Source organism: Ursus arctos, unplaced genomic scaffold, assembly GCF_023065955.2.
Source record: "Ursus arctos isolate Adak ecotype North America unplaced genomic scaffold, UrsArc2.0 scaffold_10, whole genome shotgun sequence".
Classification (NCBI taxonomy): domain Eukaryota; kingdom Metazoa; phylum Chordata; class Mammalia; order Carnivora; family Ursidae; genus Ursus; species Ursus arctos.
In genome coordinates, this window is record NW_026622764.1 from 77,360,628 (window position 1) to 77,376,779 (window position 16,152).

General features: G+C 35.9%; 1 protein-coding gene across 3 annotated transcripts in view; it reads left to right on the forward strand.

Annotated features, from left to right (window-relative positions):
* Nucleotides 1–16,152, forward strand: part of PSPC1 (paraspeckle component 1) — a 101,093-nt gene that overhangs the window by 4,077 nt on the left and 80,864 nt on the right. For all 3 annotated transcript variants that reach the window (XR_008958478.1, XM_048215741.2, XM_057309846.1), the window contains exon 2: nt 3,114–3,415. Coding sequence is in view for 2 of the 3 variants with exons in the window: in XM_048215741.2 (XP_048071698.1) it covers nt 3,114–3,415 (302 nt within the window). In the remaining variant the exon portion in view is untranslated. The remainder of the gene's footprint in view (nt 1–3,113; nt 3,416–16,152) is intronic.

Genomic DNA, 16,152 nt, shown 5'->3' on the forward strand with positions numbered 1-16,152 from the left:
GTTCAGGGAAGTTTTCTTATTACAATTTTAATTCTAGTGAAAGATTGTCCCCTAACACATTAAACGTAATCACTGTTAAACTTTGTGTGATTTTTCTATATCAAAACATATCGTACACATTCTGTTGTGATTTGAGATTTTCATTTAATATCTCTTTGACATTTTCTCATATCATTAGATTGATTTTTAATGACCATATTATATGGTCATTACATGCAGTTACCCAGTCAACTTTCTGTTGATAGACTTGAAGGCTATTTCTATTTTGCATCAGTGGATTTCCTTGTACTTATAAATTTAGTACTCTTGCAGTGGTGAATTTTAACCACTAGCCAACAATGAGAAAAGAAAATGTGCTTTGGAAAGAGCCTTTCGAAAGGGTCCAGTGGACATCATGAGATCCTAATTCAAGCAGTCTCTATCTTGGGGTAGTCACTTAGTTTCTTGTTATTTTTTGTATTCCTTTAAGTTAAAAACCTATAGTTTTACTTTTTATGCAGAGTGATGCATGGACACTAGCTGGAAGGAGGGATTTATGGTGTATTGGTAGAGATTATGGATTCTGTATAGGTCCAGGGGTGAGTTACTTCCATCTGTCTAGGCCTGTTTCCCCATATGTGTAGTGGGAATAGTAACAACCCACTTTGTAAGATTGTTGATAAGGATAATGGAAGCTAATTTGTGTATGTGTGTGTATTTATACAGGTATATATATGTATATTTATATATGTATATTTATATAAAATAATGAATGGCTAGTATATAGTACCTACTTAGTAAAAGTTACCTTGTTATTGTTGTTCTGTGGCATGAAGTAAAGAAATCTTTGGTTTCATTTCAAACACATTATTTTAATTGATTTTACAGATAACTTTAGTACACATTTACAGCAGTGGTTCTTAAGTGGGGTGGTTTTGCTTCCTAGGGGACATTTGACACTGTCTGGAGACATTTTTCATTGTCAGAAGTGGGGGTTCTACTGACTTAAACCTCCTGTAATGCACAGGACAGCCCCCCACAACAAGAATTTTGTCCATGAAGTCAAGAGTGCTAAAGTTGAGAAGCCCTGATGTAGAATTATTTAAACCATGAAGAGCATAAACTTTGAAGAAGGATTATGGTATTGAAAACTCCTGACAGCATAAACATTTGGCCCAAAAGTACTAAAAATTGAATTCACTGCCAACTGTAAAAAAATTACTTGATTTAGCATAAAAATTGGGATTTCCTGCTTCTCTGGGGGGGGGGTATGTAATGTTGTGAATATACTTGACTGAATCTGAACAGGAGATGCCCCCTGGAAGCACTCTTCAGTTTTATTTATTTCATTTATTTATTATTTTCTTAAGATTTTATTTTTAAGTAATCTCTACTCCCAGTGTGGGGGTTGAATTCACAACCCCGAGATCCAGAGTGACACACTCTATCAAATGAGCCAGCAGGCGTCCCACCACTCTTAAGTTTTAGGAAGTCCTCACCAGGTTCTCTTTATCCTCCTACCCTTATAAACATTTTACTATGAAAAAATTTCAGATATATAGTAATGAATATCCATAGATCCACTATCTAGATTCTCTAAGTTTTGTTAGTTTTTTCCCACTTATCTATTCATCGCTCTCTGCCTATCAGTTCTTGACTCTTTGAACACTCTAGCATGCTTATCATTAACTAGAGTCCAGTATTATTTTTTGAGGCATTTGAAATCATACAGTGAAATGCACAAATTTTAAGTGTACAGTTTGGTGATTTTAGACAAATAACATTTGTTTAATTCAAACTCCTGTCAAGATACAGAAAACTATCATCACCCCATGAAATTTCCTCGTGCCTCTTCCCATCCCCAGTTAGACCCAAAAGCATTTTAAAAATCTATGCCTTTCAGTTGTTGGATTATATGACATATTAAGTACAAAGTAGCTATTGCTTGTTAGACATTTATTGGATGCTTGCGGTTCCTTTAAGAATAGCTTAAGTTAAAAAAAATTTTTAAGAGTAACTTTTATTTATTTATTTATTTTTTGAGATTTTATTTTTAAGTAATCTCTATATCCAAGGTGGAGCTTGAATTTAACAACTCTGAGATTAAGTCACATGCTCTACTGTCTTAGCCAGTTAGGCACCCCAAGAGTAAGTTTTAAAAATAGGTATTTTGAAAATCTATAAAAAGGTTAGATTCATTTGTCCTTATAAAATTAGTTCTGTAGATAGATTTTTGCATAAGTGTAGTCATTTAAACCTGTCATGAATATTTTAGGGATTGAATAAGGATCTATTGTGATCTTAAGACTTTTTTCATAAGACAGTATATTTGCTCACTAACAAGTGCATATAAAACTTCTTTCAATTCTCACTGGAGAGTTCTCACAACACAAAGAAAAAGAACATACCTATATTAAACTTATAAGTTTGTTGATTATGTTTAGATGTGTGTATTCTGTACCAACAATTCTTCAAGAAGGACCGTCCCTGGTGGTTTCAGCAGTGAATGTATTTTTTAGTTTATAAATGCGCGTGCACTTGATTCTCTCTATAATGAAGAGAACTCTTATGGCCCATGAATGTACACGTTTGCCTTTCTCAGTATAATGGAGAAATGTGTAGCCCATGAAAGTATTTCAGAAATGGTTAACAACATCTGATGGTAGTTTTCATAGATGATATAAAAAAGAAATAAAAAGGAAAGGGGATTTTTCTGGCATTGGAGAGGTGGGATGTTTTATTAAGATGTAAATGTCAAAAACATGGAATATATGGGAAATTACTCTGTTTTAAATAATAGCTTCCTGTAACTGGTGCTTGGTCTCAAAAAAAGTAATTACAATTTTCTTTAATATATGTAGGAGATTTAAAAAAGATACTGCTTCGAATATTTAATAGCTCGTAATTTCTGAATAGATAATCTTTTAGTGATGACTTGGGACATTGGGATATTTAAACATACTTACTGTTGAATAATTAATACAATGCACGTGATACCAAAATTGAATGACACAAAAACAAAGTGACCCTGTTAGCCATTTCCAAAAGCTACCCAGCTCTTCTCCCTAGAAACCACTATTTAAAATTATTTGTGTTACTATCATCTTTAAAAAGTGATTTTTCCTCCTAAAAAGGAATCCAGAACACTGGCTGAAATTGCAAAAGCAGAGCTGGATGGCACCATTTTGAAGAGCAGACCTCTCCGAATTCGTTTTGCTACACATGGAGCAGCCCTAACTGTCAAGAACCTTTCGCCGGTTGTTTCCAATGAGCTACTAGAGCAAGCATTTTCCCAGTTTGGTCCTGTAGAGAAAGCCGTTGTGGTTGTGGATGATCGTGGTAGAGCTACAGGAAAAGGTTTTGTAGAATTTGCAGCAAAACCTCCTGCACGAAAGGCTCTGGAAAGATGTGGTGATGGGGCGTTCTTGCTAACAACGTAAGTTTTAAACATCTCATCATCCTTCTGTGCAGTTGCAAATGGGCTTCTCTCTGTTCTGAACTTCTGTCTTTCCTTGTACAGTTCATCATACTGTCTTGGCATATGGTAAGTAGGTGTTGAGTGAATATTCACTGAATATAAATAAGGAATTTTTGTGTATCTCCAGGAGTCAGACTTCAGACTTCAGTATTATTGATTCATACTTGAATCTTAGAAATGTTTTCTATTATGATTTTCATTCAGCTGACTGAATGCTATATGTGCAGGAAAATTTTATATTTAAATGATAGATGAATGACATTTTAATCAACTTTTTAAATGCATAGTTTTTTTTTTAGTTTTAGCAGAACTGGATTTTTTACGTATTATTAGGTTGTTTACAGAATTTCTGGAAATTCGAGGGAATTAAGCTTTGATGCTATGCTTTCAGCAGAAATACAGCTAAAAGAAATGCCCAACTTCTTCTTGAGATTGATAAGTACATAACTTTCATGAATTAAAATGCACCCAATTTTAAATGTAAAGCTCACTGAATTTTAACAAGTGAATATACTTATGTAACTTATAGTCACAGTCAAGTAGAGAACATTTTCATCATCCAAACAAGTTCCTTTGTGTTCTTCTGCAGTATTCTCCACCCTTTAACTGTGTATTAGACAGCTATTGATCTTTCTGCACTCCTATAAATTACTTTTGCCTTTTCTAGTTATTTCATATAAATGAAATAGTATGTACTCTTTTGTGTTTGGTTTCTTTCTTTCTTTCTTCCTTTTTTTTCTTTTTTTAAGATTTTATTTATTTGACAGAGAGACTGAGAGAGCATGAGCAGGGCAGAGGGAGAGGGACAGGCATACTCCCAGCTGAGCAGGGAGCCTGACTCGAGGCTCTATCCCAGGACTCTGGGATCACGATCTGAGCTGAAGTCAGACATTTAACTGACTGAGCCACCCAGGTGCCACTTGTGTTTGATTTCTTTTGCTTGGCCTAATATTTATGAGATTTCATCCATACCATTGTATCAATATTTTGTTCCTTTTTATGGCTGAGTTTTATTCCATCATATGGACATAATCACAGTTTGCCCAGTGATTTAAGGGTGGGTGAATGTTCAAGTTGTTTCCAGCTGTTGGCCATTTTGAATAAAGCCACCGTGAACATTTGTGTAGAAGCTTCTTGCGAACATTATGTTTTCATGTGGCTTGGGTAATATTTAGGGGTAAATGGCTGAATTTTCACCTTTATAAGAAACTGCCAAATTGTTTTCCAAAATGGTGGTACCATTTCACATTCCTACCAGCAATGAGTGGGAGAGTTCTAGTTTGTAATTGCTCCATACATTCACCAACACTGGACATTTTTAGTCTTTTGGATATTCTAGTGAGTATAGGAGCGTCTCATGGTGAGTTTAAATTTTATTTTCCTAACTACTAATGAGTAGTATTTTTTCATGTGTTTTTTGGCTATTTTTATATCTTTTATTAAGTTTCTGTTGAAATTTTTTGCTTATTTTTTAATTGGGAGGTTTGCCTTACTGAATTAAAACATCTGGATACAGGTCTGTTTTATGATGATTTCTCCCAGTCTGTGGCTTGCTTTTTAATGTTTTAAATAGAAAGCAGAAGTGAAGTATAATTTATGATTTTTTTTTTCTTTTATGATTTGTGCTTTTTGGATCCTTGTATGAAATTTTTGCCTTTCCCAAGGTAGCAAAGTTTTTCTTGTGCTTTCTTGATACATTTTATAGCTTTTTTATTTATACCGGTGATCCATTTTGAGTATGATGTGAGGTAACAGTTCATTCTTTTTCCATACAGTTATTCATTTGTTCCAGCACCGATAATTGAAAAGATTATGATTTCTCCTTTTTTATCTTCTATCTTTATCAAAAATCTTGGGGAAAAACGTCTGCGCTATCTTTTGTTTCATTGATCTGTATGTCTGTTACACCAATACTTCTTTTTTTTTTAAGATTTATTTTATTTTAGATTTTATTTATTAGAGAGAGAGTGAGCCTGCGAGAGCAGGGTGGGGGGAGCACCAGAAGGGAGAGGGAGAAGCCGACTCCCCACTGGGCAGGAAGCCCCTGAACTGGAAGTCAGATGTTTAATTGACTGAGCCACCCAGAGCCCCTGAAAGATTTTATTTTTAGGTAATCTCTACATCCAACATTGGGCTTAAATTTACAACCCTGAGATTGAGAGTTGCGTGCTCTACTGACTGAGCCAGCCAGGTGTGCCCCACACCAATACTGTACTTTCTTAATTACTTTATGCTAAGGTTTGAAATTAGATAGTATCACCTAACTTTATTCTTTTTTCAAAATTGTTCTGGGTATTGTTGTTTTGTATATTCTTACTTACTTCATCTGTTTATTTCCCAGTTTGAGTATGGTTAATGTACAATGTTACATTAATTTCAGATTATTTTTACTGATTCTGAAATCAGCTTGTCAATTAAAAAAAAAAATTCTGCTGGGCTTTTGATTGAAATTGCCTTGCGTGTACAGGTCATTCTGGGGAATGTTGACATCTTCACAATACTGACTTTTCCATTCCATGAATGTGGTGTATCTCTCCATTTACTTAAAAATACTTGTAAGTAATTATAATAATAGTCATTAAACCTCTTGCCATATTAACATGCCTTTCCTTTCAGTTTGCCCACGACAAAGTTCTTGATGTTCATCCTTAGACTTTACACTGGATTTGTTGTAAAAGTTCCTTAGTTGATTATTGTATTTTTTCCTTTTATCTCTGTTAGTAATAAAGTGTGCCCATTTATTGTATTATTGGTTGGGATCATTGAAATATTTTAGGATTTGGGGGACTGGATACAAAGACAATATAAAATATCTGTTTTTGGCCCCACAGCTTAGTTTGGTGATTTGTAAAGCATTTTCAGTTTGTTTTAGACCGTTAAGCATTCATGCTAAAGCTGTCATTCATGTTATATCTGTTTTACAGCACTGCCAGTTTATTCCCTCAGATACTTTTTGGTCTTGTTCCCTTTGCTTAGAGAATGTGTGCTCCACATCACAGGCCTTGTTCCATTTTATTCACCTTTTGCTAAGATGTTATCTTCTCAGAGAAGTAGTTTTATCTTCATATAGTCATCCCCTCTGCAGTGTCACTGATACTCTCCTCTCCCAGTTTATTTTTTGTCATAGCATTTACTGTTTTAATTTGTATGTCTTTCTGTGCAGTAGAATGTAAGTTCTATGAGGGCAGAGGCTTTGTCTTGTTTAACACTATAATCCTAGCACCTATGTTCTTTTTTTTTTAATTAAATTTACACTAACTTTGATTCTAGTATAGTTCACATACAGTGTTATATTAGTTTCGTGTGTACAGTATAGTCATTCAGCAATTGTATATCTTACTCAGTGTTCATCAGAATAAGTGTGCTCTTAATCCCCTTCACCTATTTCACCCTTTCACACCCCCAGCCCCCAACCATCTGTTTTGTTCCCTGTAGGTAGAGTCTTTTTTTTTTTTTTTGGTTTGTCTCTTTTGCCCTTTGTTTCTTAAATTCTGCATATGAGCGAAGTCATACGGTATTTGTCTTTCTCTTATTTTGCTTAGCGTTATACTCTTTTTAGCACCTGTAGTCTCATAATTCCTGGCCATAAAGTAAGCTAATAATAGTTATTTAATGAAGAAAGGAAGGAGCTAAAGCAATAGGCAAGGCATGTGGTTAGTATTTTTTCCACTGCGGGCTTTGATTAATTGGTATTTTTTTAAAGTTATATCCAGGCATTGGGAAATATTTAACTATTTTTTTTTTAAGATTTTATTTATTTATTCGACAGAGATAGAGACAGCCAGTGAGAGAGGGAACACAAGCAGGGGGAGTGGGAGAGGAAGAAGCAGGCTCATAGCAGAAGAGCCTGATGTGGGGCTCGATCCCAGATCGCCGGGATCACGCCCTGAGCCGAAGGCAGACGCCTAACCGCTGTGCCACCCAGGCGCCCCAATATCTAACTATTTCTTACAGGTAGCTTTTGGAGTAATTTAAAAACAGTTTTGAGGGAATGGACCAGGTGTTGAACATTGTATTATCTGCCGTATTTCATAATCATGAGCATGTTGGATTTTCATAGCCGTATTGTTCCATTTTTCAGATGAGAAAACTGGCTGAGAGATGTTAAGTAAATTGTGTAAGATTACACAACTAATAAATGGTGGATTTTAGTCTGACACCGCATCCCTTGCTTTTCATTTTGTGCTACAGGTGGAATTTTTTATAGACTATCCTTGCTCAGAACTGTGTTGTTAGTTAAACCTTCTAACAGAACTCAGGATGCTCTTTTCCCTCTTTGGATAGTTGGTATCAGCTGAAATGTAACTGCATGTAGAGGAATTTCCTCACTGCCTTATGTAAAGTGGGCTCCCTCTGTTAATTCTTTCTGACAGCATTGTGTTTTTTCTTCTTAGCTCTTAAAATTATTTGTTTACTCATTCTTTTTCATTTGTTTGTTTTGGTCTTTTAGAACCCTCCAGGGATTGTTTTGCTTACCCTGATTCTCTAGCCCCAACTATGGTCTTGGTACATTTTGGATAATCAAATATTTATTAATAGACTGACTGAATCTCAGATATCAAGGATAATACAAGTGATTTATAGGCGTGGTATCATGGGGATGTAGTTTCTAAGTGTAGACTTCTTGTGTAATCAAAATTTCCTTGAAAATACTTTTATCTCTCTCTTTAAAGATTTATTTTTTTGAGAGAGAAAGAGAGCAGGGGGAGGAGTGGAGGGAGAGGGACAAACAGACTCTCCACTGAGTGAGTGCAAGCCTGATGGAGAGCTTGATCCTAGGACCTCCCCCCCCCATCATGACTTGAGCGGAAACCAAGAGTCGATGCCTAACCGATTGAACTACCTGGGTGCCCCGAAAATACTTTTAAATTGTCATTAAGTGCTGTATACCATATGTAGTTCTAGGTAAACAGTCTTGTACAGTGTATATAATGATCAGTGCATATTATGCAAAAATATGTGTTAATTAAATATTTATGCTATTTTGAAATTACAAAGAAGAAAGATGGCAGAGAAAAGGATAATTTAAAATCTTCATCCATGGTAATAATGGTATGTTACATCTTTAAACATTAGAATCACACTTAGAACATAGAGATGCTTAGGCCCTAGAACTACATAAGAATTGAGTAGGCATATTGCTAGCTGCTCACTACTTAAATTTCTCTTTCTAGCTTTTCGTGTGTGTTTTTTTTTCTTTCATTAAAGATTTTTTAAAAAATTATTTGACACGGGCAGGGGGGAGGAAGCACGAGGAGGGGGAGCAGCAGGCAGTGGGAGAAGCAGACTCCCCCGCTGAGCATGAAGCCCAATACAGGGCTTGATCTCAGGACCCTGGGATCACGACCTGAGCTGAAGGCAGCCGCTTAACCGACTGAGCCACCCAGGTTCCCCTGTTTTGTGTTGTTTTTCTAAAGACCATTGCAGGTTTAATTAAATCAAGATACAGTGTTACGTTTTTACCGTTTGCTAACTGATACCCTAAAAGCGATGTTGGGGTTGTTTCCCTAGAAGCAGAAAAATGTGTATTTCAAATCTTTTTTTTTAAAGATTTTATTTATTTGAAGGACAGAGTGCACAAGCGGGGGGGGGGGGCAGTGCAGAGAAGCAGACTCCCTGCTGAGCTCAGAGCCCCACATGGGTTTCAATCCCAGGACCCCGAGATCATGGCAGGAGCTGAAATCAGATGCTCAACCAACTGAGCCACCAGGTGCCCTGTATGTTTCAGTTTTAGTTAGAAAAGACATTTTAGCTTTAAAGCAACCCTTTAATGTTAATATATATGGTGTCTACATTCACTAATTGTTAGCATTTGGCATATGTTTTATTTCACTATATACATACAGTTTTGTTTTTGTTTTTTTGGCTAATTCATTTGAGAGTCAGATGTCATACTTTATCCCTGAATACAGTACTTGATATACATCTGCCAAGAATATTCTCTTAAAAGCTACAGTATAACTGTCATACTGAAGAAATTTAACATTTATTCAATATAGATACACCTTGAAGATACTGCAGATTCAGATCTAGACCAGTGCTATAAAGTGAATATCACAATAAAGTGTGTCAAATAAATTCTTTGGTTTCCCAGTACATATAAGTTATATTTATACCTATACACTATATTAAGTGTGAAATAAGCATTATGTTTTTAAAAACGTGCATGCCTTAATTAAAAAAAAAAAACTTTACTGATCAGGTTGGTGGTTGCTGAAGGTTGGGGTGGTTGTGGCAGTTTCTTAAAATAAGATGATACTGAAATTTGCTGCATGAACAGTCTTCCTTGCAGGAAGGATTTTTCTTTAGCATGTGGTGCTGTTTGATACCATTTTACACACAGTAGAACTTCTTTCAAAATTGGTGGAAGATCAGTCCTCTCAAACCCTGCTGATGTGTTATCAACTACGTTTATGTAATAACGCTAAGTTGTTTGTTGTCATTTCAACAATCTTCACAGCATCTTCACCAGGAGTAGATTCCATCTCAAGAAACCACTTTCTTTGCACATGCATAGAAGCAGCTCCTCATCTGTTAAAGTTTTATCATAGGATTGCAGCAGTGTGGTCCCATCTTCAGGCCCCACTTCTAGTTTGCTTGCTGTTTCCACCACATCTGCAGTTACTTCCTCCACTGATGTCTCGAACCCCTCAGCTGAAAGGCATCCATGAGGGTTAGATTGGAATCAGCTTCATCCAAGCTCCTGTTAATGTTGATAGTTAGACCTCTTCCCATGAAGCACAAATGTTCTTAATGGCATCTAGAATGGTGAATCCTTTCTAGAAATTTCTCATTTTACTTAGCCCAGATCCATCAGAGGAATCACTATCTAAGGCAGCTATAACCTTATGAAATGTATTTATTAAATAATAAGACTTGAAAGTTGAAATTGCTCCTTGACGTGTGGGCTGCAGAATGGATGTTGTGTCAGCAGGCATGAAAACAACATTAATCTTGTTTTATATCGCCATCAGACCTCTTGGGTGACCAGGTGCATTGTCAATGAGGAGCAGTATTTTGAAAGCAATCTTTTTTTTCTTTCTGATCAGTAGATCTCAGCAGTGGGCTTAAAATATTCAGTAAACCACGTTGTAATTAGATGTGCTATCATCCAGGCTTCTTTGTTCTATGCGTAGAGCACAGGCAGAGTGGATTGAGCACAATTCTTAAGGGCCCTGGGATTTTTAGAATGGTCGGTGAGCATTGGCTTCATCTTCAGGTCACCAAGGCTGCGTTAGCCCCTAACAAGACAGTCAGCCTGTCCTTTGAATCCAGGTATTGACTTCTCCTCTATGGCTATGAATGTCCTCGATGGCGTCTTCTTCCAGTAAGGTTATTTAATCTACATTGAAAATCTGTTGTTTAGTGTACCCACCTTCATTAATCATCTGAGCTAGATCTTTTGGGTGACTTAAGCTTCTGCATCAGCACTTGCTGTTGCACCTTGTATTTTTATGTTATAGAGATGGCTTCTTTCCTTAAACCTGATGACCCAGCCTTGGCTAGTTGAGACTTTTTTCCTGCAGCTTCCTCACCTCTCTCAGCCTTTATAGAATCGAAAAGAGTTAAGGCCTTGCTCTAGATTAGGTTTTGGTTTAAGGGATGTTGTGGCTGGGTTGAACTTCTATTGAGACCACTGAAACATCCTCCATATCAACAATAATCAGTAATTTTTAAAAAAGATTTTATTTATTTATTTGAGAGAGAGGTAGAGCATGAGCAGGGGGTAGGGAGAGCCAGTCTTCCTGTTGAGCAGGGAGCCCCATGCGGGGCTTAGTCCCAGGACCCAGGGCTCATGACCTGAGCCAAGGGTGGATGCTTAACTGACTGAGCAACCCAGGCGCCCCTACAGTGTTTTGTTTTCTTATTCCTGTGTTCAATAGATTAGCACGTGAAGGACTTTTCTGTTGCAGTCACAACTTGGCTCATGTTTGGGGCAAGAGGCCCTAGCTTTCAGGCTGTCTCAGCTTTTGGCATACCTTCCTCACTAAGTTTAATAATTTCTGGTTTTTATTTATAGTGAGAGAGATACAAGTTTACCTTTGACTTGAACACTTGGAGGACATTGAAGGGTAGTTTATTGGCCTAATTTCAATATTGTTGTGTCTCAGGGAGTAAGAAGATACCCAGTGATATACAGAAATAGAGGAACGTCTGGTCAGTGGAGCAGTCGGAACACACATAACATTTACTAAGTTTGCAGTCTTTTATGGGTGTGGTTCATGTCACCCCCCAAACAATTATAATAGTGACATCAAACATCACTGATAACAGATGACCCTAACAAATATGATAATGAAAATGTTTGACACTGTGACAGTTACTAAGATGTGACACAGAGACACAGTGAGCAAATGCTATTGAAACAAATGATGCCAATAGACTTGGCTCGATGCAGGGTTGCCAAAACCCTTCTGTTTGTAAAATATGCAGTATCTGTGAAACCCAGTAAAGCAAAGCACAATAAAGTGAGGTATGCCTATATGTTACCTAATATACAGTCTGTATTGAAATTTCTCTATTCCTTAATAGTGTCCTTTATAACTGTTTATAATCTATTATTCAAAGATCACACATTGAATTTAGTTGTTATGGCTGTAATTTCTTTTTATCTTAAGTTTCCCAAGTGAGAAGAATGTCAGTGTTGTGATATTGACATTTTTGAAGAGTCCAGGACAAGTATTTTTCAGAATTGCTTCATTTTGGATTTGTTTTCCTTGTAGGCTTTTGAGGGTTTATACTGTTAAACTCTTAGCTTTGTAGGAGTGAAGATTGCAAGACATTTTATTTTAGACTCTTGCCTTTACATCACCAGCCTACTTTGTGATTTATTTATTTATGATAATAAATACAAGATTTTCCTCTCATTAGTAAGCATCCTTTTCTTTTTATAAAGTTTTCCTGACTGTTATATTGCGAGTCTTTTTGATATTATTAAAAATGCATGGTATTTTGTTACAGCTATGCCACACTTAATCATTCCTTTTTTGGACAATGGACATTCCATTATTAGACATTAAGGTTGTTTCCCTTTTTTTGCTGTAATAACTAAGCTTGTGGTGAACATTATCGACCATAAATGTTTGGTTGCTCTTTGTTTCTTGGGTATAGATTTTTTTTTTCTTAAGTTTAAAAAATTTTTAAAGTAATCTCTACACCCGGTGTGGGGCTTGAACTCAGAACCCTGAGATCAAGAGTTGCATGCTCCATTGACTGAGCCAGCTAGCCTCTGCTCCTGGGTATAGATTTTGTGGCAAATGTATTCTGGAATTTCCATGGAAAAAACTTAAATAAATGGTTCCCTTTTTTTTTAAATTTTAATTTTATTTATTTAATTGATCTCTGTACCCATCCTGTGGCTCGAACTCACAGCCCCAAGACCAAGAGTTACACACTCCAACTGACCCAGCCAGGCGCCTCTTAAATGGTTCCTTTTTTAAACGAATTGAACTTTGATAACCCAAACTTTATTAGAAAATTAAAGATTCATGAGGGCAAGATTAATTGTAAAGAGTAACTTTGAAGGAAACTTCTTGATCTGTGTTGTATGATGTAGCTCAAATCCTTGCTGTGTGTAGCACTACTTTATTTGCTAGTTATTTGTTGCTTTTATTTTTCTTTTTGGGAGAAAAAGAATGTTTTGCTTCCTATCCCTTCTCTTCAGAGTCTTAAGTTATAATTCTGTGCTTTCTTTTGACTCATGAGAGACACATTTTTTAGGGTTGACAGCTAGATACTTAAATCTTTTGTTGGTAATCAGAGACATACTAAATCTTTTTTTTTTTTTTTAATATATTGGCAAAGATTTAAAAATACCCAGTGAGTGAAAGTTAAGTTACATCGAGTATTTTATAACTCCTGGCGCTGATGGAAATTGGTTACTCTTTCTGGGAGGGATTTGGTTACTGACTATAAAAACTTTAAGATTCTTTGACTGTTGGAGGTATATTTTAAGTATTTTGACTCAAAGGTTTGGTGTATCACTTTATATGTGGTTTATTACTTCATTTCTAATAACAAAATATTGGCCAAATCTGAATTTCTTAATAGAGAATTGATTAAGTAGATCATATTTATAGTGGATTAGTATGTAGTTATTTTATGAAGACTAATGACACCAGGAAATGTAACACTCAAGAAAAAAATTTCTTTATTATAATTTTTAAAGTAATCTTTATGAGGCTTGAACTCATGACCCTGAGATCAAGAGTCACATGCTCAAATGACTGAGCCAGCCATACGTCCTAAACAAATTTTTCTTAAGGGCATATATACCACAGAGGCAGTGGACTAGTAGTTGCCAGAGGTTCAGGGAAATGGGGAATTGATAGCTAATGAGTTTGGGGTTTCTTTCTGGGGTGATGAAAATGTTTTGGCATTAGATCATAGTGATGGTTATACATACAAAGCCCACTGAACTCTACACTTTAAAATGGTGAATTTTATGGTGTGTGAGTTATATCTCAATAAAAATACAAACTAAAGTTGCAAACCCCACATCTGTTTATGGCAGAGCATTTGGCTATGCATCTATGCTAACAACTGCTCAAAAATTTATAAATAAATTTAGCATATAAATAAATGTGTATATTTATTTTCTATAAATAAAACAGTGTAACAAATTGTTATAAAATTCTTGTTACTTGCAAGAGTCCTTTTCCAGTTGAGTAACACAGGACTTAATTCCTCCAGCAATTAGTTGAGACAACAGAATGAAGTGTTAACTACCAAGTAAAGTTTAACTGACCCCAATGGTGTGTGTAAAGGGTTGGTGGGGTAGAGGTAGAGGTCAGTTTTATAAGTTTCCTCTACCTAGCAAATACCAAAATTTAGGACTCCATGAAGGAAATAAACTTAGATGGTTTATATTCAGCATAAACCACAGAGTTTGCATAGTTTCGGCACAGAAAATCAGCCTTATCTTTTAGGGTGGTGGGATAGCCGTTTCAGGCCCATTTTGTTAACTCTTTTTCTGCACACAAGTGATTGTTCCATTAATAATTTTTTTATACCTTTCCTATTTTATACTTCTACTTCAAAAGGATTACTTTTCCATCATTTTATTTGCTTCATCACAGCTTTCCATTAAATGGGATTCTTTTAGATTCAGAAGAAATATTTCTTTAATAAAAACAGCTTTGTAATACCGCTTTTGCTTATATAAATAGGAAACACAAGAGTTATCTAGGCATATGTGCTGGTGGTGGAAGTATAAATTGCTCCTTACCTTTCCAGAAAGGCACCCTTAAGCCTTATTATACTGTCAGTGTCAATTGGGTCCAGTTTTAGTTTTATACTTTCTTTTTTGAGAAGTCTTAATTATTTGTGAAGATCAATTTTTTATTATTTCTTAGAGGTCTTCAAAAGAACAAAAAGAATACTTAAACTTTTTTTTTTCCTTATAATTTACCATATGGGTCGATTGGGTCATTTTATAATCTAAGATAATATCAGGTCCTACTCATTTTATTTTTCCTCTATCATAAAACATCTTATTTCATCATTCTAGGAGTTATTTTATCATTATTCTTCAATTCTCAACTATATTAAAAACTAAAATTGAAAAAATCCTGCAAAATGGTATATATCTACTAGGATTATTTAGTAGTGAAATTGTTATCATTACATAATCAGCTTTTAATTCCACACACAAAATGTTGCATCATCTTTTAAGCTGTTTTGTTTTTAGTACTGTATATATAACCCCTTGTTCTCACCATTCTGCCTCTAAAGAGATACTTGAACAAATGAGGAAAAGTCAGTCACAAATATGTTAATCATTATGTACCATTTCAGAAAACATGGAAACTTTAAATGTCCCACCAGTATGTATGGTTAAAAAATTATGGTGCATGCATACATCTGAAATGGTGCCATTTTTTATTGAGTGATACAGGGTGTCTGAAGAAAGCATGGATAGGTGACTCATTTTGTGTAAAATTGTGTATATCTAGCAGAAAGGAAAATCTGAAGAAATGTTTATGAAACATGATCAGAGGTCCCTTCCAAATGATAGGATTTCACAGGACTGACTGACTTACATAAAACTTCCTATGGACAAGTATCAGTATTACAGCCAAACTAATGATTGGTTAATTTGGAGGCAAAGTGAGGAGGAGAAAAACTCTACAGGTAACAACTCCAGATTTAACATTAATGGTTGACCAATTTGATTTGCTTCCTTTCAGTCTTTTTTTCTTTTTTTTTTTTTTAAAGATTTTATTTATTTATTTGACAGAGATAGAGACAGCCAGCGAGAGAGGGAACACAAGCAGGGGGAGTGGGAGAGGAAGAGCAGGCTCCCAGCGGAGGAGCCTGATGTGGGGCTTGATCCCATAACGCCGGGATCACGCCCTGAGCCGAAGGCAGGCGCTTAACCGCTGTGCCACCCAGGCGCCCCTCAGTCTTTTTTTCTATGAAATATTTTCCTATGTTTATAAAAGGAGTAAATTAATTGTACTTATACACAGAATTTGTTAGGTTTTAAAAACTTTTTAGGGGCACCTGGATGGCTCAATTGGTTAAGCATCCAGTTCTTGATTTCAGTTTAGTTCATGATCTCATGGTTTGGGAGATTGAGCCCTGCATTTGGACTCCAGCTCCAAGCTCAGTGGGGAGTCTGCTTGAGATTCTCTCTCTCCCTCTCTCTCTGCCCCTCCCCTCACTCGCATGCGCTCTTTTTCTCACTTTAATAA